Genomic DNA, 27,913 nt, shown 5'->3' with positions numbered 1-27,913 from the left:
TCTGTGTTGTTTACCGGATATTACATAAGCAAGCATTGTGTTTTTTGGTAGCCATAAAAATCATTATATAACCTGATTGATTCCTATTGAACTAAAACCCCTTTCACACAGGTAATGAAACCCTGAAATAACCCGAGACATTACCCGGAGGAGCTGTATGCGAGAACGCAAATGTCCGAATAAATTGGAATTTTACTCTGCGTAACTGTGTAACGTCTGTGTAACGTCCGACTGAGCCCATGTGTGAACAGAGACGCTCATTGTCCGTAGAAGTCAAACAAGGTCAAGCGATGTTTCTATCACGGGTGGCGTGAAACCGAGGAAAACAAACACCAAAATCGTTACGCAAATTCAAGGAGCGGCAAGAAACTGGCTTGTTTATGACCAAATTATGAACCATTAACACACACACACACACCCGATGCTTGGTGTAATGGCTACACATGATAAACATATGAGAGGCACCTCAGCACTTCTCTCAGGCAGCGTCTTCTATGCTGCTTACCAATATTGAAGTCAGTAAAGTTGCATAATAAACTGACAACACATAAACCAGAGCCAAATAATATCATAACTGGTTTGAGACCGTTTCAAACGTTACATCATCAGTGAAACATCCGTACAGTTGTGTTTTTATATCGAATAGTTCCAAGTTTCATTCCTAACCTTGACATTACAATTCTAAAAATCAGCCGTTTCTTTTTGCATAGCAATTCATTCCGTTTGGACAGTTTTTAGATAAAGATTAGGCTACACTAATATTTTTAGTATTATACTATTTGTAGAATTAGAGTCCAGTGGTGGCTGCTGGATTTTTTCTGACTCGTGTGATCCAAACATTTCCTCAAAAAAACAAACAATATTCTGTGTACAGCCCGAGCTCTTGCTGGGGAAGCAGCGGGGTTAAAGGGAAAGAAAGGCTGTAAGTCTGAGACTGAGCTGCATAATGATATGCACATAACCCACTGAGCAGCTCACCTGTCACTCACTCACACTCACACACACACACACACACTTTACAGGTTGCTGCGGGGGTTTGCTCACACTGAGGGGTCCGGGTTCACAGTCATTAACACACAGATGAAAGCAGCAGCACCGAGCAGGGATACACCCGGTGATCTTTGAGGCCTTTTTAACTCAAGAGTTCCTGGAGTTACTGCACACTTCAATGCAACATACAGAGCCCTCGTGTTGCTTGTGATTCAGTATTGTGTAAACGTGATGTTTAAAATGACGCAGATGTTCAGAGGCAGAAAGGGATTATTAAAAAATGCCAGCAAGACGCCTATTTCCACAAGTCTTTTTTATGATTATTTTCAGCTTCCGCACTTTTTTTATATTGCTCGTTTTTAGAACCGGTTTCAGAAGTCGGCAAACAGTACAGTTGAAGATTAAACATGAATTACATTAAGAGAAACTCCCGTCCCTAGTCCTAATATTGACTCCTTCTCCTCATCCTGGTTGCCATCTGCTCCACTGGCTCCCACTGCACATCAACTTCAGTCAGTTCAGGACCAGTACACACTGGAATACCATATTGGCCACATTTAAAAAACTATGTGAACAGCCAAACGGAAGAAAAATGTGTGACGCTGCAGAACATATCAGTGTACTCTCCCTCAACCTTAGCTGCATTCATCTATATTATATTGGATTAGGATTAGGATTAGAAATGATTACATAGAGATCAAAAGAATGATATGAATTTGGCTTTATGATGGAATTTCTTTGTGGTGTGCAGACTCTGAGCCCCGGGGCGTCATCTGCACGTGGAGCGCTGATTGTTCCTGACGGGTCCAAAGGCTGCAGGAAGTGGAGCCGTGTCTATGATGGCGTCATCAGGACCCGAAAAGAAAACACTTGCTCACTCTTAGAGACACAGTCTCTCGTGAATAAATTCTGTCCCTCTCCTGCACTCGTTCTCAAACAAACTTTCTGGTTCAAGGATGAAGCTCATCACCTGTCCAGCACGCAGACGAGAGAGCGCCACGCTCTTTTCATCATTATAATCCTGGACTCTTGGAAAACTAAACACCAAAAAAATAATCACATTCAGCATATTTCTATCATTCATTGACCAAATGTTGGCGGTGAAAACACTCGATTTCTGAATGTGAATCATTAAATATTTGCCTAAGGGGTGGTAGCTGTGTCCAAAATCATAAAGTTGTAATCATTTATCAAATAAGGACAACGTTAATAGTTAGTTTTAAGAAATACAGCACTGAACATTTTGAAGAATATGTTCAAACTCAACATCATGAATAATGGGGCCTAATTCAGAGGGTTGCATGGTCTGTCTCTGTGTAGCGAGTCTACAAACAGCAGAGAATCCATAGTTTTCATTCTGATAAAACTATACAGTCAGGACATCGAGGTTTTCTTTGCAAAGAACTGCTGTGTCCTTCTTGATTTCTGCAGAGGCAAACCGTAGCTGACGTTCTAATTTGCATGTCGTCCCCATCAGCCATTTGTGTCAATCTGTTCCATATTGGCACACGTTCATCACACCTCTTCACGTGATCTTTGGAGGGAAAGCGAGTGAAAAGATGGGAAGGAGTGGGAAGAAACAGAAGACAGGATAAGAGGCTGACACAGAGAGGGCAGTGTAGGGAAGAAGAGGGGCTGTCGAAGTAAGGTCTGAAGGTGCATGAGAAATATGAATGACAGCAGATGACATTACAAGGGGTAAGGTTAGACTACAAAGGGAGAAAGGAAGGAGAGAAAGGGGGCAAAGTGGAGGAAAAGAGGAGTCATGTTTCCCTTCTCCAGCACAAATCACCAGAGGAGGCCGACCACAGGACTTCCTGTAGGAGAGGACTGCTGATCAGGCAGTCTGTGCACACACACACACACACACACACACACACACACACACACACACACACACACACACACACACACACACACACACACACACACACACACACACACACACACACACACACACACACACACACACACACACAAAATTGGACCCCTTCCACCTTTTGCCCAGTCACAGTGTTGGTGATGGTGAAAACAGCAGAAGGAATACCAATGAGTCAAACCAATGAGTAAGACCACTGTGCATGTACCTGTGTGAGTGACTTCTAACATTCCAATTATATCTGATCTCATAAATCATTGTCGCTGATAAATTGCAAACATGTCTTGTTATGTCAGTCCAAAACCCAGAGATATTCTGTTTAATATGTTTTGGAAACAGAGAAAACCCGGAAATCTTCATATTTAAGAGGCTAAAAATGATCTACAATGTTTGCATGAAAAGATCGGCGATTCTTTTCACTGCATTCGATCGACTAATCGTTGCAGGTCTATAAAAGAAGAACATTTATCAATTCACTTCTTAATGATTTAGATGAACACCTGCCTCGCCATAGTGTCATGGAATCTTTTTTTTTTGGCAACAGACAGCCACTGTTCAATAAGTAGGCAATAAAGATGGCCCCAGAATTAAAAACCACATGTTGTGTGGGCAATTTTATTTATGTCATTAGAGAAACAATGCAAAAGGCAACTCCCAAAGCAATGCTGTTGTAAAAAAGATGTGCCCACACTTTTTAATCACAGTTGGGCATAAAATCTCTATACCAACATGCCCTGGAGACTGCAGGCAGACAAACAGGCAAGGAGAGCTCTACTCAAAGAATTAGTTAGTATAAAAACAAGCCTTTTACAGCTCAAATAAATCAAGTGTAATTCAGCTGCACAGAGGCAACTAATGGCTGTGCATTGTAGAAAGAAGACACAAGAAGTACATTATGCAATGTACTTCTTGTGTCGGCCACTAAATCACTGGTGGGCATTCTAATTAGATGAGACGCACAATCTCTCTCTCTCTCTCTCTCTCTCTCTCTCTGTCTCTCTCTCTCTCTGTCTCTCTCTCTGTCTCTCTCTCTCTCTCTCTCTCTCTGTCTCTCTGTCTCTCTCTCTGACACACACACACACACACACTCTCCTAAACTCTCTGCATGCAAAGAGTCACACAATAGCGTAGGACTGTGAGGAATGTTCTGGATTCTACATCTATGTTAGCGCCTTGAGATTGCTTTTAGCTTTGAAAGGCGCTTTACAAATCAAATGTATTATTATTATTATTATTATGTCACATGCTGAGTGATAGGGCTGAATGACTGAATTTTTAATATACTGATATTACAATTGTGATAAGATTCACAATATTTTTCTGCGTCATTCTCATTGAAAATTATATTAAAATGATCAGTGTGATTTTGGCGACGCAATGTTTTCCTAAATCTGTAGAATAGGATCTGCAGCACCATAAAACGTAATTCAGAATGGAATTTTGCCTTAAAACAAATATTGCACCCGCTGCGTTTTGGATATCGAACGAGTCCATATTGCGATGAGATTTTGATTCATTGTTCAGAGTGACGCAATTGCCAGAATGCCGAAGGAACGTCGTCATTGGATTTTTAAACAGGTTACATAGAAGGAAGACACACCCCATGAACCTGCACAGGAGGAGGTTGAGACATGCCATCATGTGACCACATACAGGCCTGACATACTGTGTCATGGGACAGGAAATGTTGCCTTTCCAAAGCAAACGCACACACAAACCTCACAAGACTAACACACTCGATTATGCTCGGCACAGTTGAACTTTAATTTATTAATCTGACACCTTGACAATGTCTTATCTAAAACGGCTATCAATAAACAGGTGAAGGTGTGACATTCTTTCCAGATGATATCACTGGGTGACAGAGTTTCTACTAAAGCTACGAAGATTTAGTAAGGGAAGAATATAATCTTCTAAATCAGATTGGAAAATCTTTTTTGGAGGGAATTTAGCAACGGTCCTCACTGCTCTTCACAGTGAAAGACTTGGAAGTTTGACTACCTTAAAAAAGAGATTTTAATAAACTGCAGAGGCAAACACTTATGCACATCTAAGTATGCATCTGCATTATTTTACTGTGAGACACAGTAAAACATTAAAGCTGCTCTGGAAGGCAAACATCCTTTGATCCGATGCCCTGGAGTCTGTTAATATTAGTTTTACCTGCTTGTTCATATAGTTGATTAATATTCAGATGTACCAGCCAGTGGGTATTATGTATGGTTGACTTAAAGTGGCTGAAGCCTGTCCTGCAACATCATAAAAAGCAAACATTTTAAAGAAATATGAGATTGAGACAATGCTGTGTCATGGTGTTAATGCAGGTGCAATTGTCTAACTCAAAACGTGGCTACTATCTGCTGGGTTTGGGACTAGCTACAGACATAGTGCAAAAGGAGAACATACAAATGAGTCAGCTGAATCATGCTACACGTGTTACATAATATCAGACTCTCTCACAATTCTGAGTCGTGACAGTGCACTACTGATCTTGACTGCAGTCATACTGGTACAATTTGACTCCTCGAATGCTGTGAGTGGCACAGGTCCTGCACTAGGAGAACTTTTTAGCTAGTCAGCGGTGTCCTCGGCCAAGGCTGATCGGCACATTCTTCTCGGTGGACACACTTCCCGAAAACAACCAAGGTTCAGCTATGTTATGTAATGCCAGTACAAAATAATTGCTGAGCGCTGATTGATTTAACAGCTCCAAAACCACCACTATTAACTCCACCGTGCCGATGCTAGGCTTAGCGCAGCCAGGCTAGGTGACAGCAGTATGTCAGGATTTCCTGAGTGACTTCAGGTGTGTCAAGCTTTAAGTTAAGGGCGTACCAGCGGAGGCCCCGGGCAGGAATGAAACTTGCAGTTTTCCCAAATGTCACCGTCCCAAACGGGACGTTAAACACAGTTAGTCGCTCGCTCCCAGCCCTCCCTCGTCCCTTCTGCTGTCAAAACAAACCACTCTCTTCAGTTAGAAGTCTGAAGTGTTTTCCGGGGAAAACACACACCTGCAATATCACAACATAAAACTATAGGCCACAAACACACCGTTACACCTCATAGCTAGCCTTATCTCCCGTCTCGGGACAGGAAACACGGTGCAAGTTAGCTATATTAGCTTGTTTTCTTAGCCAGCTATCATACAACAATTTGATTGACAAAAAAAACTTACCATGCATTTCCTGCCAAGGTAGTTGAAAAGGCATTCATTTTCCTGCTGTGTCAGTTGTATTGAACCGACATTTGTTTGCCGCCGTTGCGGCGGATGTCCACTCATTATTAGTGATCAATATATAAAGTATGCACCGACTGTAACTCGTTATATGAGATCCCAAAAGATACATAAACAATCCCTCGGTCATCCGTGGCCTTCCTTCGACCCCCTCACACCGAGTCGGTTTATCCCGGAGGTTCGCAATACAGGGGTGCAAACAAACGTATGCCGTTTAGGGATGCAGTGCGACGTCCCGCTCCTCTTTAAAATAAGGTCAAAATTGCAGCGACTGAGCGAAGACGGAAAACCGTAAAAAAGTTTCCTGGGAAGTCCGTCCGCCAGAGAGCACAGAGCCAGTTCCATCCAACATGGCAGTGTTAGGACGAGTCCACTATCTGGGAATGGGGTCCACATGTTTCCCAGCTGTATCCTACATAATCGCCAAGAGATACTTTGACACTGAAAACGGTGAGAGGTTTATATAAAAGCAGTTTCACCATGGAATTATATTATAGTTAACTTCTAGTGAGGAATGTATGCATAATAAAGTTACAATTCTCAACACACTCCCCATGGAGATGGTTTATTCCAGTCCGCCCGTGGCTTTTATGGCAGGAATGTAAGCGAGTGCAGAATGGGAGGAGATAAGAAATAAGGTGCAAGTGGGGAAGATAATGGCATACAATGCACCCTGTGAGTGGACTGATTAAACTGACAATTAATGCAGAGCTAAGCCTACACTTTGAATGAATACTTTAAGGCTGAATAGGTGTTCACAAAAGAACCATGGGAATTATAATTCCCCTCTAATGATAATGATGTGCTATTTTATTCTTGAAGTCAGAGAGGGTCATGCTGTTATCTGGGCCCTAGAATTTAATAGAAGATAAATATTCCCGGGGACATGAAATGATTTGCCCCCCTGAACTGAAATGCCCCTGGGACGATACACAGGTCTCTCCCATGCATTGCAATAAACTATAAATAGCTACATAAAGTGAAGTTTAATTAAGACTGCTCCAGTTACTATACATAGCCTCAAGGGTAAGACTATCAAGTCTGAATTAATGCTTGAAAGTGTACATTTGAGTGTGTTTCTGCAGAATCATTTGACTAAGACACCCCTATTGTTCCTGATTTATGGCAAAATGTAAAATATTACAAATTGTAGTCTTTTTACACCAAACATTTTAGTCTTCACGGTAAATAGCGCTCAACAACAGACATATTCAGAGGCTGCTATGAGTAGCCTTGAACAAGGGCAGCATATATGGCTCATACATATTTTAGTAATGTGCCGAAGGGTGTTTGTAACATGTTCCTGCAACATGCTCAGTCAGGCTAATAAACGGGTATTGTTTGCAAGATGGTAGTCTTTGAGATGTGTTACAAAGAAAATACTTTCCCTTGTGATCAATACACTCCAGAAGTGATTTTGCTATTGTCCATATTTGCTCAGCTTGTATAAACATGTGATACTTTTTGACATACATTCTTGCACAGCTCTACATATAAGAGTGAGCCAGAAACTCAGGCCATTTCTCCTCTCATGGCGGAAGAGAAAGTTCATGTGGAGCTTACACAGCCGACAGCTTCAAATGTCACTCGTAACACTTGTTGTGAATGACACTGCACATTAACCAAATTCAGCTTTTCACGATGAAAACACATTTCATACAAGGGTATTAATTTCTGTACAGTCAGGATGAACACAACACAATATATTGCCCTTGAAAAACAAAAAAAGGATCTTACTTTGCCATGTAATTCTCTGTATATTTGTATTATGTTATTGAACATTGAGGGAAGCTTTGGCAATACATTTAAGTGTGAAAGATGTTTCTTTAATCCAATACATTACTGGGTTAAATCTTTCCAGTGAAGGACGAGTTAATATTTATGGAAAAATGTGGGACTTATAGATAAACTAATACCTTCCTACTCTCACTGTTCTTGGTAAATTAATGTAAACATAACTCAACCTGTCCCAGTACCTGCTCATTCACATTTACTCATACACATTTTCGTCCATGTACTTCCCCCCGGTTCAACCTAACTCCCTGCTCTTCAATGGGAGTCTCGTTGGACTAGAAAAACCCGACCGACGGGCAAAGGAACACCTCAGGAAACTCTGCACTACTCCACCTGGCCTTGGCTTAGCGAGGTATAGAAATGTTAGAAATGACTCATCCTGAAGGAGCAGTTATAAGAACACTTATGTTCATCATGCAGGAATGTGAAAAGAAAAATCCTTTTGGAGCAGTTATTGAGAAAAGGAAAGGTGTGGGGGAGAGAGAAAAAATCAGATGGACAGAGAGTGCAGGTGAAGAAGAAAAAGAGCAGTAAAACCCACATTTCCTAAACGTTGTCGTGAGGTACTCAAGCAATTACATAAGTAAGGAAGTAAATTGTTCATCCATTGACGTATTGAGAGGGATACAGATTCTCTACTCACAGAAACTCAATGATACTGACAGCTAATAATGCTTGGTATGCACTTACTCACACACAATAACAGGACAACTGAGCACATACTCCTGCTTGTGTCAGATACCTAACTGACATTTCTGAGCAATGCAAACAAGAATGTGTGAGGTGTGACCAGGGAAGTCTTTTCAATGCATGTCAATGCTTGTGGGGTTGTATGAGGTACTTATCCATAGTCAGTGTATTACTTTAGGTGTGCCTGTATGTTTGTAATACAGACTATGTGAATGGAAAACTCTGCATTATAGCTGTCAATGCTGTAGATGTGTTGTGGGGGTTATGCAGACACACCTTCTGGGGCTACCCTTACATGCATGCATACATTCATTTGACCTACTTTCCACAACAAAAGAGGCTATGAGAGGAGGGAAGAGGAAAACATGAATATTATATTTTAAATTCTGGAGAAAGACATCCCCGACGGGCTTCTGTATGAATATTTAATGAAGTTGGCCTTTCCACATGTCCCAATCATGTTGTACAATGTGGATTTTGTTTGGAAATGTCACGATGGGGTAACCTCAACCGTAAAAATATTCAAACAGGCAAGTATTGCCTTGTGCCATTCATACTGATACACAGAGAGAGAGAAAAATTATATTGTATTTATTGACAAGCACCTGAACATCCTAACCACGAGGGGGCAGCATTACACTAGATGTTGTATCACTGATGCTCCTCAGTGCACTCAGCACATTGGTTACTCTATCAAATTACATTAGACCAACATGCTTGCCAAAAGGCAATAACCATCATATTGTGCATAATGCTGCCTGCATACATCACCAGGTAACTAGGAGAATGACGAGAGTGCTGAAGAGTTACTGACAATCTGTTGGAGCAATCTAACAAAGCGTGTTTTGCATCTTAACAATGGAGGTTGCAGTGTTGCAGTGTCATGGTTCGGGAGTAAAACAATGCAGCTCATGTTAAGCAGTAGACGTGTACTTTGTTACGGCTTACGTTAAAACTGTGTGCTAACTATGCAAGTCCAGAAATAATGAAATCTCATGTGTCTGTAAATTACCTGATCAACTTGAGATTTGATCTATAAACTGTCAAGGATAACATGAAAATAGAAGGGGGTAAAAATATACCTATTTTATGTTGCGTCAGTGCATAAAACATTTTTGTTTTGTTGTCCATGGTTAACAAAAAAATATTAAATATCAAACCCTTTCGGCTTAGAGGGCTACTGCATTCGAGCTGACCAGAAATCCTACTTTTTATTTTATCTAATATAATTTGAAATCAAAATAATCTGGATGTAATCCACCAAGGGAAAGTTGCACCATAAGTGACTAACACTGAACACGTTTGATCTTCTCATACTGCAGTCATGAGAAAACATGTTTCTTCATCGAGACATACATAATCTTGTTTACTTAAAGGGGATACATTATGCTAATTTCAGGTTCATACTTGTGTTTTGGGTTTCTACTTGAACATGTTTAAATTCTTTAATTTTCAATTTAATTTTAACATACTGTCTGTGTGAATATAGCTGTATCCGTTGTATTACTTTCACAGTATTTATATAGCACCTAGACCTGCTTCATAATAATAATAATAATAATAATAATAATAATAATAATAATAATAATAATAATAAAAACAAACAAACATGGAAATCTCACAATATGAGAACTTTAACTGAAATGTACATGTAGTAATAGGCAATATTAACAGAAACACACACACACACCACCCTCCTAAAAACAGCTACTGTTCACACTGTGCCACTAACTTGTGAAATAACAAGCACCATTTGGCATTACATGTCCCTGACCTGACACATAAACACATGCAGGGTAAACAGTCCAATGTATAAATCCCAGACAATGCACAATTACTTGTAACATCTAGGTGAAAAGAGCTATTATTAGTTATATTTAGGTTATTTTTTGTCTGTAAACCTTCCATATATAAACAATATCTCTGTTGCCACCCAGGTGTCAACTTTCCTGTCTCCTCCCTGTACATGGAGAATGTAAAGATTGTGGCTGCAGATTGATAGCATGTACAATATTATGCAATTGTTTTTCTATTCAGGCCAACATGCCACTCCAAAGGTATCGTTATCTACTATCTTCAACAATTTCCATTTGCTCCGAATTCTTAATGGACGAAAAAAGGCAACCAAAAATGTGCCGCATATGGCTTTTTTGAAGAAATTGATTGGATGTGTTTTGCTGTACTTAGTCTCTATGTAATGTTGAACCAAGTCCAAAAAGGATGACATCAACTGCACATGTAGTTTTAAAATATTGAGCAATGAACGTCAGTTTATCGAGTAATCCCGTTTGCTTTCACTGCCTCCATTGTTGTAATTATTTATTCATCCCATCCCAGGTGACAAGCACTAGTGTCAACACCAGTGCAATAACAATCTAAGCTCCATACTGATGCCCTGCTCAGTTTGCCTGACTGTAAGGACAGTGCACGCTCCATAACCTCACACCCAGGTGTGCCTTCCTCCTCCGCTCCAAGTCAAACTTGACACTGTGCCATCAAAACAAGAGACAAACAACGGAAAGCAGAGTGCATCCTTGTACGCAGCTCTGCCCACCATGCCTCTCCCCCCCTTCCCTATATCAGACAGTGTAATATGTGTGAGGTCACTCTCACTCTCTGTGCTCTCCAGCCAACACATCTTATGGTGAGACGGTTCCACTGAAGGCATGTCCAGGTATTGTGTCTTTTGTTTTGACATAGTCTGTAAATTGGTTTTGAGTTGGTGGGTTGTGGTTTATGATTGTCAAGATGAGGCCATCTTGACAATCCATGGCTATCAAGTTCCGTTGTCTTTGTTGGGAACACAATGACAGTTAAATCATGCTAGTCTTTAGAATTGTGGGGAGAAAAGGCTCAGATTTCAGATCCGAGTTGAGACGAAAGGACTTCAAATACTTTGTTATTAGAAAAATATGCTGATCTGATCTAAATTGTTTACTCTTCTGTGTTTCTCTAAGAACAGGTGAAAAAAAGGTTTTGACACGATAATCTTTCAAAGTTTCGGAAAACTGGGGGGAAAACGTTTGGGTGAAAATAACGTTTTGCCAGGATCATTGTTGTAAATTAAAGAAAACATTTAATCTGTGAAATAACGTTTGGAGGTGATTTCTTTTTTGTCAGGATATTTTTTGTCATTTCATTTAGGTTAATCCTTTTTTCTCTTGATACATAATAACAATAATACAAAACACACAATATACTGTATGTCCATTGTGTTTCGACTGCATGGTGACATTAAAACTGAACTGGAAGAAAACATGAATGCTTTTAGTTCTATTTATTACATGTGGTAGTGGTGCACTTCAGCCTCTTGTGGCCGAAATGAGCATTACAACAACAAACATTTGTATCCTGACAAAAAAAAGGTTTTGTTTCACTTTCCAAAAAGCTTTATTTGAGCTATTTTCACAGAAAAAATTATTACTTTCCTGGAAAAACGGGTTAGGACAGAGAAGAAAAAAAAGGGACTGAAATAGAGGCTGACTGAGAGTCACGGATGTCTTCGGGGAGGGAGTTCCAGAGTCTGGGTGCTGACCTGGAGCTCTGTCTCCAAAGCAGGTTGGATTTGGGTGTGGAAAGGAGACCAGCTGAGGTGGATCTGAGGGACCGCAGGGGTTGGTAGGGGGAGATGAGGTCAGTGAGATAGGAGGGGGCTACGTGGTGGAGGGCTTTGTAAGTGAGGACATGGAGTTTGATTGTTTCTGTTTTTATTCTGCTTTTCTCCAGCCAGGGAAAAGGATGGTTTCAGTCACACAGAAGAGCAGAAGCTGTGTGCTGCTGCTTCTCTCACTCACCCCATCAATCTTTCCCCCTCTGCCCATCTCTATCCTCCCTGCTCTCACCATCTGGCCTGCTCTCTCATCATCTGTCCTGACAACACCAAAAGCCTTTACTCCTCCTCTTGGTAACACTTTTACCACCCCAGCGATCCTCAAATCATCTAGCTCCACCATCAGCCCAACGTCTTTGTCGGAAGCCTCTACTACGACTCCATCGACATCTATCTACATCTTTAACCAAACATCCCCCAGAGACCACCTCGTACCCTCACCCCCAGCTTACTTGCTACCTCAACCCTGCAAACATCTTACATTATCCTTCAAAACTATAAAACCACCTCTGCACAAACATCCACCATGTCATTTGTACAAAATGTCTCCTGTGTCTTCTGACAAACGTCCTCCTCTCACTGCTAAACCCTTCCCTCCCTCCAACTCGACATCACTTCCAGAAAGATTGCCTTCTTCCCCTCAACCTCAAACTGCTTCACCCATCCCTCTCCCCAAAACCCCGACATCTCCTCCAGAAGCAGTAGGCTCCCGCCAGCCCGGACCACTTCCTCCTCCCCCTCTCCCCCACACCACAGGTCCGATGTTCAAGCACCAGCCTTTCATTGTCAGTTGGAACATTCCTGTTCTGGTGTGTAACAGGTTCAACATCTCATTGGACACCTCGCCCTTTAAAGGAGTGGCCACGCCTGCCAAGGTAAGGGGACACATTTGAATGTTAAACATGTAGAGAGCTGAGTTTTAGCGCCTTGAGATTGCTTTTAGCTTTGAAAGGCCCTTTACAAATACAATTTATTATTATTATTATTATTATTATTATTATTGAGTTAAACCATTCACATTCGCAAAACAGATGCTGTAATCCAATCACAAGCTCATTTACTTTACATAAAGCTATTATGGAAGAACATTTCTGGTGATGTGTTTTATTCTAAAATTTGAACGGCTTTAGAGCGAGTTGCTACATGTTTTGAATAATAACATAATTGATTCTGTCTTTTTTCTACATGACTCAGTAACATGAAGTACAGGTTAATTGGAGGTTATATCACTGGAAGTTATAAAGCTGTTCTTCTTGAAAACGTCTTCTTATACTTATTTATGGGGAAACAATACAAGTGTATAGGGAAATCTTTGGCCATGAAACTTCCCCAGCTGATTATTCACATTAACACAATTAGTGTTTGTATTACAAGCTTTCTGAAATGTTTCAATATGCCATCTTATCAACAATGTGCATACATTTCCGGAACAGAAATCTGGACATTGGATGAAGCCACGTTCAAAGTTCTTGTTTCATTTTGTTGACACATTATAGTCAAAGGTTTTTACAGAGGGATCTCTTTTTTTTCACTCCATAAATCAGGAAATATTTAGCCTAACTATTTCTGCCGTGTTTTTAGGAATGAAATGTTGTATAAATTAGGCTATAAATGATTTATGAATCAACCTTTAGAATATAGATAAGAATGAAGGTTTGGTGTATGTAATGACTGAAGTGGAGATTTCTGACTCTATTTTATTCTAATTTAGAGAAAACGGTCTTTAAAGATATGTATTGTAATACTCCATACATTTTTGCCAGACACTACAGGTGAATATGTTAACATATTGAACAAATACATATCACCATGAAACTTCCCCAGTTGATTTTTCACATTAAGACAATGGTTTTTTGTTTAAATATGCAAATGAGACATTATTTAATACTAACTATTGTTGAATTTAGGAGAAATCTACAGACGCAAATAGACAAAAAGTAGTAAAATAAACACCTGTTTTGAAAGACCACTTTTTCATGTCTCTGCTACAGGTCCCAGGCCAGTTCCTGTCTCTGTTCTACACTGACCGATTGGGTCTTTACCCACATGTAGACCTCACTAGTAGGAAACAGTTGAATGGGGGAATCCCTCAGAGGGGAAACCTGAAAGCCAGTATGAACAAGGCCAGAGCTGACATTAACTACTACATTCCATCCAAGTGAGCCTCCCTAAAATAAAAAAAATTAAATGTTGTTTGACACATTCCACATTGATCTTTAACCTCTTCTTCATCCTCCTGTCTTCCATCCAGGACAAGCCGAGGCTTGGCTGTGATCGACTGGGAGGAATGGCGCCCCCTGTGGAACAGAAACTGGGGCACTAAGAGAATCTACCAGACTTTATCTGTGGCACACCTTATGCAGACTAACCGCTCCCTCACATTGCAGCAGGCCACAGACAAAGCAAAACAACAGTTCCAGGTCAGGACAAACAGTGTGAGCAAAAAATTCTATAGTTCTCAACATCTATTAAATATTGATTCTTCTATTCTTATTTCCATTTTAAGGTGGCAGCTAAAAGTTTCATGTCAGGGATGTTGGCAATGGGTAGAGCTATGAGACCCAACTATCTCTGGGGCTTCTACCTGTTTCCTAACTGCTACAATTACGGCTGGGAGAAGCCGTACTACACAGGCCGTTGCTCCAAGGAGGTGAGGAGGCAGAATGATGAGCTCCTCTGGCTGTGGGAGTCTAGCACCGCCCTCTACCCCTCTGTCTACCTGCAGGTTAGAGGGTTTTTTATTTTTATGGATCCCTAATAATTCTTCTTGAATTTGAATTGCTCAGATATTTTTTTTCCGTGTTTCAGGTCTCTCTGGCAAACAATCCCAGAGCCGCCCTAATGGTGAGAAACCGTGTCCAGGAAGCTTTGAGAGTATCTGCGCTGGCCAGACAGAGTGGCACCGCGCCTGTGTTTGCCTACATGCGACCTGTCTTTGTTGATCAGAACAAACGCTTCCTCAGCCAGGTATATGAGAGGCATTTAAGGGTTGTATTATGTAATAGTAGGAAGCATGGGATCTCATTGGAATACATGTATAAATCACATCCACTCACTAAAAATGAATTAGTAATTAAATAATAATAATAATAATAATAATAATAATAATAATAATAATAATAGTAATAGTAATAGTAATAATAGTATTATAGCGCTATGGAGTTACAAGGTGCTTCACAAAATACAACACTATACAATATAGGTGCAAAGATAGTAAATCATACACAGAAAATGTGTATACAATCTCTATAAGAGATCACACATATAAAAGAACAACGTTAAAAATTGAGAAAAAAATAAATATATATATAAACAAATGCTAGTCTGTACAGGTGGTGTTTTAAATGTTTTTGTTTTTTTAAACTGATTTACAGTGTTGGATATATAATAGTAAAAGCATGTTTTAAACCTGGACCGTGGAACTTTTAACAACATTTGGATTCGATAATCTGAGCGGTAGAATAAGGAGCTAAGAGTTGAGAAATGTAAAGCAGAGCCAGACCATATAGGGATTTAAAAGTAATTAATGGAACATTTTGTTTCTGAAGTTGAAGGTCAAAAACATCTCCCAAGAGTGTTTTGGGTAAGCTGTTTCATGGTCACTCTCAAACAGATAATATTTTTGGAACAACTCAATAATGAGCGCTCACACTTTACTAGATTAGCTACATCTTAAATTACTTCTTCATCGCAGCGGTGAGGTGTTTCCAGCCTGAGGTCCGGCTTTAAGAGGAGTTTGGTTTCTTGCTGTAACAACACCCTGTTCAGGTGGTAACCCTCACCTGAGTGTGTAATCCGTATCCTCTCTTCTCACCTCGTGTGATGAGTGTGTTTTAGGGGAATATGAACAGTGTAAAAGTCTGTGCACCATGCGTGTAGTATTGGAAGAAGTATTCAGATCCTTTACTTAAGTAATACCACACTGTGAGTTACCACACTGCATTCAAAGCTTTACTTAAGTAAAAAGTATGTAAGAATTATCAGCAAAAATGTACTTAAGGTAAAATAACTCATTGTGCAGTACAATGTCAGTGTTTTACTATCATATATGAGGTTTTGGGATTAATATCACTGCTGCATTAATGTGTATGTTGCATTTCACTGTTGCACATGTTTAAGATCGTGTTCATTTGAGTTTTTCTACAGAAATACGTCATATTTTATAAAATCATTATATGTTTGTAGCTTTGTCACTGTCCTGTGAGAATCATGTACAAGTCATTAGAAAAACAGCCCTGTTCTTAGCTTTGTGCGTTTTTAAATAGTTTATTTAGCTTAAGAAGTAGGAGAACTTTTCATCCTTCAGTTCATCACAAACATTTAACATCAACACATCTACAGATAAGTGTTTTTACTTTACAGGAAGGGGATGAAAAACTGTACTCTGCAAAGTATCTAAAGTAATGGAGTAAGAAAATACAATATTTGATTCTGAGATATAGTGCCGTAGAAGTATAAAGTAGGAGAAAATGGAAATACTCAAGTAAAGTACATCAAATTGGCACAATTAGTAAATGTACTCTGTTACATGCATGCATATATGATTATCTCATTTGTGAATGCCTGCGGCAGTTTCTGATCTAAAGGCAATAATGGACATATTTAACCATTTGTGTGCAGGGAGACTTGGTCAGCACCATTGGGGAAAGTGCAGCAGTGGGAGTGTCTGGCGCTGTGCTGTGAGGGGGCCAGCGCTGACTATGATGACCAGGTAACATCACCCTGCAGACCTCCACTGCACTGCTGAAAGACATAACAGTGTGCTGATGGCAGGTAGTCAGACATAGAGACAATGTGTGCAATTAGATGATATAGGAGTCTGCCCGTCTCTGTGACTGACTGATAATAGCTCAGCGACTCAGGTCCTGATGGATTGTATTGGTTGGTAGTAACAGTATTAGTTAATCCATGGCAAGGCCAGGATTAGCTTGTCTTCTGAAAGATTCAAATCTTTAAATTCAATTCATATTCTTACAGTTATTGTGTATAATTCAGTGCATTAGGTTATTTTATATTCCATCTTTCCTAAATCCGCCTTGTTGGTTTTACATACTGCACAGGATAAAGTCATGAGATATAACATGTTGGACAGAGATGATTTCAGTCTGGTAGCTAAACTAAGCTAATTTTCTCATGGCTTCAGTTTCCAACCCTGTCTACTAAAATAATTCCCATCACTATATTATAATGCATTCTCAATTATGTTTTTAGGGAAATGTATTTTCTCCCCCGGATTACGGTTGAAGTTTTAAACGCGAAGCTAACGTTGTGAATTAAAACAAAACAAAAATGTAACAAAACTACTTGAAAAAAATCATGGTCTGGCTAAAATAAGTTACCGTTGACTTTTGGTTTCACACGGGACATGAACAGCGGTCTTTGGGTGAAAGTCCTGTGTTATTTTTTTCATCAACCCTAACCTCCTACTTACATGGCCTTCCGCAGACTTTGATTTGAAACGTATTTGTGATGCGTCAAAAACAAAAGCAATCTGGGAGAAAATAAGTTTCCCTTGAAAGGTTTTTGTCGTATGGGAACGTAATTTTTAGGAGACCAGGCTGCAGCTTCATATTGAACCGACATATTGATCTTCTCAAATCTTGGCAAGAAAGCCAGTATGAGTTTTACCTTTAGAGATCCCTTTAATCACATGCAAATGTTCTGTTTCAGACAGTAGGAATATACAGAGTATAGTACATCAATAAACATCCACTTTGGAATACTTTTCTCTTCTTGCTCTCCCTGTTCCTTCTTCAACTGTCTTTGCTTTGCTCCTCAGACGTCTTGTGCAGCCCTCTCATCCTACCTCTTCACCACCCTCAACCCTTACATCACCAATGTCACCATAGCCACCCAGCTCTGCAGCAACTTCCTGTGTCGAGGCAATGGCCGCTGTGTTCGGAAAAACTACAACTCCAATAACTACCTCCATCTTAACCCAGAGAATTTCAGGATCCTGCATGTTCAGAAGCGCTACCTTGTCCTAGGGAGACCTACCCTCTCAGACCTGAAGGCTCTGAGCAGGAGGTTTACCTGCCAGTGCTATAAAGGACTGAGCTGCTCTCCCAGGACGTACAGAGAACTAGCCAAGGCCCTGATATTTAGTGTGAAGCAAGGGCTGTACCAAAGGTTTCACACTCTGAATAAAGCCATGTTGGATGATACACACCAAGCCAGTATTACGAAAGACAATGTTAAAAAAAACCTGAAAGTTTAGTCACATTTCTTTAATGAAATACACCACTAAAACCAAACATTCAGACCTGGGAATTACCCAGTCCAGTCACAATTCATTGCTGGACACATCATCTGCAATATTAAAAGGACCTCATCTTGCGTGCATACTATGACCACTGACATAATATGACATGTTCCATGAAGCTGTGGGACAACAACATGAGGGAGGTCTGGGACGGCATGAAAACCATCACAGGCTGCAAGAAGAAGGGCAGCAACACAACAGAGGGGGAGCAATAATGTGAGAGTAAACCAGCTCAACCTGTTCTACAACAGGTTTGATAGCCCAGCTGTTGCAGCCAGGAGCTGCCCACACAGCACCTCCCTAAACGCCCCCACCCCTGCCCTCACCACCCCCAACACCAACACCCAGGCTGCCTCCAGGCACTATTCAACCCCCCTCTCCCTCATCGTCTCCATGGACAATGTAACACCCCTCCCCCCGCCATCACCAAAGATCAGGTGAGCCGAGAGCTGAAGAGACTGAGTCTCAGTAAAGTGGCTAGCCTGGATGGAGTGTGTCCAAGGATGCTAAAGGCCTGTTCTGCTGAACTCGGGGAGCCCCTTCAGTGTATGTTGAAACTGAGCTTGCGGCTGGGGAGGGTCCCAGTACTCTGGAAGACTTCATGTCTCATCCCTGTCCCCAAAAAGAAACACCTTAGGGAGCCAGATGACTTCCGGCTGGTTGCACTGACTTCACACATGATGAAGACCATGGAGCGGCTGTTGCTCCATCGCCTCAAACCCCAGGTCCGCCATGCACAAGATCCTCTGCAGTTTGCATACCAGGCGAAAGTGGGCGTGGATGACTCCATCCTCTATCTGCTACACAGGGCTTACTCTCATCTGGACAAGGGGAGTGACGCGGTGAGAATTATGTTTTTTGATTTCTCGAGCGCATTTAACACCATCCAGCCCCTACTCCTGAGAGATAAGCTCACAGAGATGAGGGTGGACTCACATCTGGTGAGATGGATCACGGACTACCTCACAGAGAGACCACAGTACGTCAGGCTGAAAGGCTGCACTCCCCCACACAAGAGGGGGAGTGCAGGAACCTGGTGGAGGACTTTGTGAGGTGGTCCAAGTCGAACCATCTGCAGCTGAACACCTCCAAGACCAAGGAGATGGTGGTGGACTTCCGAAGGATCAGGCCACACCAGCAACCGGTGTCCACTGAGTGGGTCGACGTGGAGGTGGTCAGGACCTACAAATATCTGGACCTGCAGCTGAACGACAAGCTGGACTGGACTGCAAATATGGACACTCTTCATAAGAAAGGGCAGAGTCATCTGTACTTTCTGAGAAGGCTGGGGTCCTTCAACATCTGCAAAAAACTGCTGTTGATGTTCTACCAGTCTGTGGAGGCCAGCGCTCTCTTCTATGCTGTGGTGTGTTGGGGAGGAAGCAGCAAGAAGAGGGACGCAGGGCGGCTGGACAGACTGTTGAGGAGGGCTGGCTCTGTAGTGGGCACAGAGCTGGACTCCCTGGTGACAGTAGCAGAGAGAAGGACCCTTGATAAACCGTCATCCATCCTGGACAACGCCCACCACCCTCTGCACAGCACATTCACCCGGCAGAGGAACGTGTTCAGCGGCAGACTGCTGTCCCTGTCCTGCTCCACAGACGGGCTCAAGAACTTTAATTAAAAGAATTCGAACATTTCATACACTCCAAATGATCAAACCATAAAACTAAAACTGTGGTCAATGTTGCAGTGTTGTAAAATTACTTTTGTAATTATTTATAACAATCTGTATTTTTACTTTTGTATTTATAATGTACAGCCTTTATCGCTTATTTTTATTTTTACTTACTTTTTAATGGAGGGAGGGGGGGGGGAGATGTGTAAAGTAAATAAGTAAAGTAAAGTAAATAATGATATAATAATACAATGTATAATGTATTTTAAGCTAATGAATTTCCCTCTATATCTAACTATCTAATGTCATATAACATTTACAAACAACAATTGTGCTATATCAAGTAGGTAGTTGTGACAATATTATTCCTACTGCTGGCTATTTGTATATGATTTGACTGTATATGTAAATAAATTAAAAAGAGAAAGGAAGGCAGGAGTTGGTTCTGCGTTGAGCTTGCTTGTCACAATACAGAGAACATAGGATGACAAATGAATTGAAAATTCAGTCTCAAAATGTGATTAACCAAATGAATTGATTAGGCTACATTCATATTCATAATGGTGCTGCTGTTCTTAGCATTTTCCAAGTGATACATTTGCTCACTCTTTGCACAGGTGTTTTCATTTATATTGCCTCATTCGAGCTCCTTTCATCTTTGTCGGAAAAGCACAGGTGTTACTAATTAGGATAAGTCCCAGATTTGCTGATTTACACCAAACTTCAACTTGAGCAGAGGTCTAGTTAGAAAGGTGAAAACAACTGTGTAGGCTACATTGCCCTAAAATCTGCATTAATAGGTATTTAGGCCACTAAAGGGCAAAAGAGCTCCTCAAGAAGCTAGCTAAACTTTTAGCACCTTGTCGGGCTGTTTCGGATGTTGGCTAACTTGTTAGCAAGCAGTTACCGACTTACACATCCAGCAGACGTGAAGTAGCATCGGCATTCATTTGGAAATGTGTTTCTGGCCACGTCACAAATGTAAGTAACAATATCAAATCATCTTTTCACTCTGTTTTGGTCTCCAACTGAGAGAAATAATTGGCGTATTAGCTTGCCTGGCTATTGACCAGCTAATAGTCTAGCTAACTTTGCATAGTCTTTGGTATTGAGTAGGTGGTGTAGCCCACAGTGTTTATTATACTTTTTCTTCTTTATGAAACAGCAGTCAGCCTCTCCTGGAAACAGGTTTATAAATAATAGGTAACTGTCTGTGTGTTTGACACTACTAGTGGCCTCTTTCAGTCTCATGTTAGCCATTTCATTCAATGTTAATATAACAATATAGATTAATGGAGCCTTACGGGTTAACGGTCAACCTACATGACAAGGTACATTTTTCAGATGTGTCAGTGAAGGGGTGGCTAATGGTAATGCTGCTAATTACCAGTCAAACTGTTGCATCTCACTTTCTGTTTTAATCTGCATTAAACTGTGTTTTCCACAGAAGTTGTATAGTTCTGATTGAGAGTGCTAATTAGCCTTTATGGAGGAGTTAGTGTATGATATTCCCACTGTGGTGTTGTCGGCAGATTATGTACGTCATTGGTGTCCTCTGGGTGGTAAGTGTGCTAGGGGATTTACATGTTTGCTTGTTTAAAAAAAATGATCTCCAAGGTGGTTTAGACAGAAATTAAGGTTATGTAGCCTAGTTTTCACCACTTAAAAAAAAAAAAAAAAAATGTTTTCTTGCATCGTCTCTGCATTCTTTATTCTTTCACAACAATGTCTCAACAAGGAAGCAGTAACAAGAGCTAAAACAAATAACATTTGTGTGTACGGGAACTGAAAAGCCAGCAAACTTGTTTCACGCCTGAGCTATATGTTGAAATGACAGGTGAAGAGAAACCAAATTGTTCCTCCCTATCATTACTCCTTATTGCATAATCTTTCTCGCCAGGCTTGCTTGCCTGCTCTGCTTCAGTGATGGTGTGAAACATTATTGCTCAGAGCTCTGCTGAATAACGTAAACGGTATTCGCTAACATTAAATGAATGAATGTGAGTCGTGCCACAAGAAACATATTTTTAAATGTTTAATTAAGTTGTACAGTACATGCCATTTGAAAGTCAAATTGGTGAATAACACAGCACAAAGTAAAGTATGATTTTTAAACATGGAAAATCTTAACGATGGACAAATTCATTCGCTCTGCGTTTCATTGATTACAAATGTTTAAGAACATCTATAGCTGCCAAGTTGGACAAAAAACAACCCTTTGCAACAGACCAGTCCCAGGTAGGGCTAACTAGTGCTGTAAAACTATAGTGCTAGATGTTTCAGTTCTGACATGGTTTAGAATTATTTTATTCTTTTATTGATTAATTAAAGTATAGGCTATAATGTTTGTGCCAATCACCATTCTAACTATGTGCAAACAAAATTCAATTTGAATTGCAAGAAAATCTGGTTTCTTATTTTAAGAATCCAAAGTTAATGATTAACATATTTAATGATGCGCAAGAATTTCAATGTTGCTCCTACAGCATAAAAACAGACCCAAATCGGAGCAAAATTAATTTGAGTTTTGTATCCAGCATCCCAAGCTTATCTACAAATACAGAAAATGGTACTTATTCCTACAATAAGTTAAAACAAATTATCAGAATATTAGAGTTGTGATTAGAACCAAACATTCTGTATTTTTTAAGGAAATTATTTAAGAGAGGCTTCATAAATAACTGGATTGATTCCAGCACCAAGTTAAAATAAATGAATGGGAATTAAACGGCTTCAACTGTTGGCAATGCAAACTCCAAATGATGATAATTGCCTGACTTGTATAGAACAGACAAGTTTGCAAAGATTCACCAACATGTGTTTAGTCACAGTGCAAGGTACTTATATTAGTTTGTTAAGGCATAAGACCACTGTAAAGCAAATGTGGGTGTCAGAATATGCTTACACAGTATACAGTTGGAGTATATTTTTGGAATATTCAACTAAAAACTCTTATCTGGGTTTACAATATGTCTGTATTAGACTCTCTTCACGTTAAGGTGATTGGATTTAAATTGAAATTAAATGAACAGCTGTAGTTAAATGTACGTTACATTGGTGGAACAAGTGGCGTTCTGATAATGAAACAAATGCAACCTCATCAGTGCTAAAGGTTAAGATATTTTTTCCATTTTCAAAACGCTTGGAGCCTTTCAATATAAAAAGAGGAGCCCCATGGACACTGAGCCTAGTTGTTTTGAGTCTAGTTGACTCCGTTAGCACAGGAAGGCACTTCATAAAAGATTCACAGTAAAATCTCACTTCATGGCTCCTTGTATCCATTCAGCTACAGGTGTCCATGCTACATATATTATACCTACTGGGTTCATCTCTACTCTAATAGTTTCCATGCATTAGTTGAGGGTCATTTGAACAAGATTGTTTCAAAATGTAACATTTAAAAAGGAAAAAGAGATGAACAAAACGGGGTACTGTCTAGTTGTTTTTATGTCTTATAACTTTCCTAATATCATAATATATAATCCATACAACTTCCAGATGTTATGTTTGTGCTTTTTAGCATGCAGATATGAGCTACAGTTAAAGCATGCTACTGCATATGTAAATGACAGAATCGATCCAACTCATATTAGACCTGCCACAATGCATGTAATGTATAAGATGGAGAGCCTGCCACTGCAATCCATTAAAAACAACTGAATAGCCACACTATTCTTGAAGACTTGTAAAATATTAATATTACAACTATGTTTTATATCAGATAGATTAAAAATGGCAGTAGGTTAACAGAATTCAAACAGGTAGGTCCGCAATTCAGAGTTAATTGCGTATCGCCTTTCTTACTGGACCCCGAAATATCAGGCATTGCAGAGTTAACGACTAGAAAATGTCTCATCTGCATACTGGTAATAAGTGAATCCGAAGTTATAGGACTAGGAAAATATTAGACTAACTTTACAAAATCCGTGGCAACATATTGCTCAACTGTCCAGAGTCAAAGTAATTATCTTAAATACTTTGATACATATGGACAGTGCAGAGCCCCCAACCTATTAAGGCCAAACTGGTCCCACATTATATAATTTTACCTCTTTCACTTCTTGGTAAATATCAGCTTTTAGATCGTTTCCGTCAAATAAAAGTGTTATTTATTAAGCTTCATTAGTCTATTGTTAGCCAGCCTTTCCCTTGAGTTAAACAATTACAGAAGAATTAAAGAGTTTTTTTCTTGGACTCCAGCTGTCCATTGACCTCTCCGTTCTCCCCACTCAAACCATCTTTGGTGCACTTGATTCTCAGCAGGACATTAGATAGCACGTCCTGATACAGACTGAGGCAGACCCAGCCTGGCAGGTAGAGGAGGGTGATGAGTCCCATGAAGTTGTGTGGATAATGGGAGTAGTCCCAGGAGCAGGCGCCAAACTGCCTCAGGACCAGGCCCCAGGAGAACTCCCAGGTGTAGATGAAGCAAATGTAGATGGGAAGCCGCCTCCACACCCCCCAGCCTCTGCTGAAGTGCAGGTTAAAGTAGAGCTTTTCCACGACGAAGCTGCAGCTCCCGTACATCAGGAAAGACCACAGGGACGTGTGGCCGCTCAGCGTCCGGTCAGACTTCTCCACCAGGTTGAAAATAGAGGTGAAAAGCACCTCGTCCAGCAAGCCTTGCATCCCAAAGAACATGAAACGCACAAAGCCCGGTAAACCGCGAAGAGGCCCCCGATTATGACCGCTGTCCTCCGGGCCGGGTTTACTTGGAGCGTCGGGGGGGCAGGAGGGGTGATATTGCAGTGTTGACAGCCCTCTGTGAAACACCTGGCCAAAATAGAGAGCCAGGATGTAGTGCACTGCCAGCTGCGTACCAGAAACCACCCTCACCTGCTCGGTCAAAGTGTTAATGTTCCCGATCAGGATCTGCAGCCCGATGTAGATGGACGGGTAGAAAACAAGATGAAACACCACAGGCCGACCTCGGAAACACCTCTTCTGTGAGTAGATCTTCTCCAACGCAAAGTGGGTCAGCGAATGCATAATGCAAAGATACGGTGAGGAAAAGCCCACCAGCTTAGGGTCTCGGTGACTAAACAAACCCTGTAACGATGAGAGCAGGACATCCAGAGTCACGCCGTGCATCCCGTAGAAGTAAAGCCGCATCCATCGCGGCAGCTCTCGCAGCGACCCCTCCGCGTCCTCTGTCTCTCTGGACGGTTCTTGTTGTCGGGGTATTTGTGCCGTTTTTAGGCCAACGGAGGTGTCTCCTGAACAGCTACGAGGACCGTCTCGCCACCGACTGGCCATGATCACTCACTTGGTTTGGAGAGATTCGGCTTCCCTCTACCTACACATTGCTTTCTGTGTTCCGCTGCAGTCGCACAGTGAAGTGAGCTGCGGCTGCAAGCATCTCCAGCACTGTACTTAATGACTGCTGCGTTCACGTGCTCCGTGGAAAAACCTGTTTTTCGTGAACCCAACTGGGGAACAACAAACAAGTTATGTTCAAAAGTTCATGACACAGGCCACACCTGTGTCATGTCAATTGTGCTTCTTGCATGCTTGTTCTCGTAAAAACATAGCTCCATAACATACCTAGTGATTACAGACTCCACAGGTTTCTCTAAAATTTGAGTCAATTGGCAATGACAGGCTGCAGTAACCTTTTTTTAGAGGCGTATTATATTAAATTTTTATAAGTACTACATAAAGAGGAAAAAAAGTTACCGGTGTTCATTAGCCTGTCTAATGTCTGTCGTACATTACAGAATTGGTCATTGGAGGGACTGAGCTGACATGCATGAGGTGTCATGGGTGTATTTAATTTTATGTAATTAAATGTAATGTAATTATTTAAGTGTTTTATTCCCATAAAGTAGGCTAAGCAAACAATTTACAACATGTGTAATAAAGTTCTGGGCCCATACAAAACATGCACTAAACAGAACTTAACTTGGGCTATGTTGACTTAAAATAAACTGAATAGAACTAAAAGTTAACTAATGAAGACCATCTGATATAACAAACTTCTTCTTTTGACAAATTGCAACAGGGCGGAGCATTATCGCCACCAACTGTACTGTTACACAATCCTTATATCTTTGTCAGTGTTGGACAAAATGCTCAGATTTTTTACTTCAGTAAAAGTAGCAATATTACACTGTAGAAACACTATTACAAGCTAAAGTGCTGCATTCCAAATTTTACTTAAGTAAAAGTACAAGCCTACTGGATCAGATTCAGAGCACAAGTACTGGGACATCAAAATGCAGTTTGCATCTAACCAGAAGTGCAAAGAAGCAGTAAAGTGTAGTGTAATGTACACGTAAATAAATATGACAGAGTAGAGAGCGTAATGGCATCAAAATATACTTAAAATAGAAAAAAAAATATATATATACATTTATTTTTTATTTATTTTTTAAAACAAGAAAAAAAAGAACAGATACTTTGTTATACTGTAAAATAGTTTGATTAATTTAATATCTTTATTACATAACCTCATTAGCCTGTAAAAAAGTATTCAAACTTTTATCACAGTTTGTGATGTAGTTTGTTGTTGTTCCTGGTGTTAATAAACATACCAGTATGTGAAACCTGTACGTAATAAATAAATAATTTTTTTGGTCTTATGTACAATAAAACATAACGGGACAATTAGACTATCAGTGTAAATATTTAAGCTTTATCCAAAACAAAAGCACCAACAAACTAATATGGTTAATAAAAATAAAAGTCTCCCCCCTTTGTGACGGACAGTCAGTGCATATTTCTGCTCCGGCCTGAAGTCACTCAAGCGAAAGCAACCTGCAGCAGCACCCTCAGCACTGATAACTCCAAGAAATGGAAATAAAACTCAAGTCAAACTTATCTAAAGACAAACTAAAGTGACCATACAGAACAGTTAACTAAATGTTTGCAGATATAAACAAAGTAAGATGTGTGCAGGAGGTTAACTGACTTTTAAAAGCAGTGAGGCCATTACAGTCACACATGCACTTTGTGCTCTGCGTTGCTATAAAAAAGGTTACCTAAATTTCCAATAGCACATGAAGGCAGCATTGAAGAGGGAATGATGGAGGAGGCGGTATAGCTGTGGTGGAGCTTACGTCCCCCTGCGACGTCCTGACGCTGTTTAATTACAAGTCACTTATGATAATTACAGCAGAACACTGAGCTCTTATATTAGACCAATATCGGTGCTCGCTAAACTCACTTGTTAATGTAGTAGGCCATTACTAATCCCTATTAGGTGGGCCTACCTACCCCTGCGTTACAAAAGATGAAACATGTATAGATGGCCTGTATCAATAATCATAAATCCTGTGTATACATGGAATCGGAAATTCGGGCTTCCGGTGGAATCGCAATGCATGCTGGTGTGGCGAGCCTAGAAAAGTGAGCACCAACTCTACAAGGGCCGCCATATTGGATTTCTTCTCTACGTGTCTACATTGTATTTAGCTTATTCCGTTACAAACACTTCTACTCTACAATGAGGTCTGAACTCCTTTCTTATGATGAGGTTCAGATGTGGAAAGTCGAAGCTTTGAAAGTATTTTGCCGCAAGCGGAATTTAAAGGTTTCAGGAACAAAACTGGAGCTTATTGCCAGGGTGTTTGCTGCATCAGAGACGGGCATTGAGGAGCAACCAACAGCTAACTAAATAATTTCACAGAAACAAAAGACTAAGCTTTTGGTTATGCTGAGTGGCGTTTCAGTGCCTGATCCCTTGACATTGCTGTCAATGAAAACAACAGCATGACTTCTTGGCCGCCGATATACCTCAGCGAAATAACATTATTTTTAATGCCTGACCACCCAGGGAACGATGTCGAGTTTCATAAACGAACTTTGAACGAATACGAAGAAGGCAAAGCATTTAG

The 27,913-nt window shown here is 40.5% G+C and overlaps 3 protein-coding genes and 1 long non-coding RNA gene across 6 annotated transcripts in view; 2 read left to right on the top strand and 2 right to left on the bottom strand.

The window, feature by feature from the left end:
- waslb (WASP like actin nucleation promoting factor b) overlaps window positions 1–6,493 on the bottom strand; it is a 24,557-nt gene extending 18,064 nt beyond the window's left edge. For 2 of the 3 annotated variants that reach the window (XR_003834555.1, XM_029462050.1), the window contains exon 1: window positions 6,045–6,493. Coding sequence is in view for 2 of the 3 variants with exons in the window: in XM_029462050.1 (XP_029317910.1) it covers window positions 6,045–6,149 (105 nt within the window). In the remaining variant the exon portion in view is untranslated. The remainder of the gene's footprint in view (window positions 1–6,044) is intronic. The other variant, XM_029462051.1, reaches the window with a different exon arrangement.
- Window positions 6,494–14,174: 7,681 nt separating this feature from the next.
- On the top strand, window positions 14,175–18,415 carry LOC115028491 (hyaluronidase PH-20-like). Its single transcript, XM_029462303.1, is given in 7 exon segments — window positions 14,175–14,356; window positions 14,450–14,618; window positions 14,705–14,923; window positions 15,007–15,165; window positions 16,819–16,878; window positions 16,880–16,909; window positions 17,978–18,415. Coding segments are annotated over 7 exon segments (1,257 nt in total).
- A 2,385-nt stretch (window positions 18,416–20,800) lies between these two features.
- Window positions 20,801–27,913, top strand: part of LOC115028636 (uncharacterized) — a 29,183-nt gene continuing 22,070 nt past the window's right edge. The window contains exon 1 of the long non-coding RNA XR_003834582.1: window positions 20,801–21,059. This is a non-coding gene — a long non-coding RNA (uncharacterized LOC115028636). The remainder of the gene's footprint in view (window positions 21,060–27,913) is intronic.
- tmem229a (transmembrane protein 229A) lies at window positions 22,101–25,403 on the bottom strand. The gene has a single exon (XM_029462526.1). The coding sequence runs from the start codon at window positions 25,332–25,334 to the stop codon at window positions 24,252–24,254; it is 1,083 nt and encodes a 360-aa protein (XP_029318386.1). The 5' UTR covers window positions 25,335–25,403; the 3' UTR covers window positions 22,101–24,251.

The sequence above is a fragment of the Cottoperca gobio genome, chromosome 23 (assembly GCF_900634415.1).
Source record: "Cottoperca gobio chromosome 23, fCotGob3.1, whole genome shotgun sequence".
Classification (NCBI taxonomy): domain Eukaryota; kingdom Metazoa; phylum Chordata; class Actinopteri; order Perciformes; family Bovichtidae; genus Cottoperca; species Cottoperca gobio.
Note: the sequence above shows the minus strand (reverse complement) of the source record. Positions and strands in the feature narration are given on the sequence as shown.

Bases quoted from the DNA above. Each gene is read 5' to 3' on its own strand.
- tmem229a (XM_029462526.1), bottom strand. From the start codon at position 25,334: ATGGCCAGTCGGTGGCGAGACGGTCCTCGTAGCTGTTCAGGAGACACC.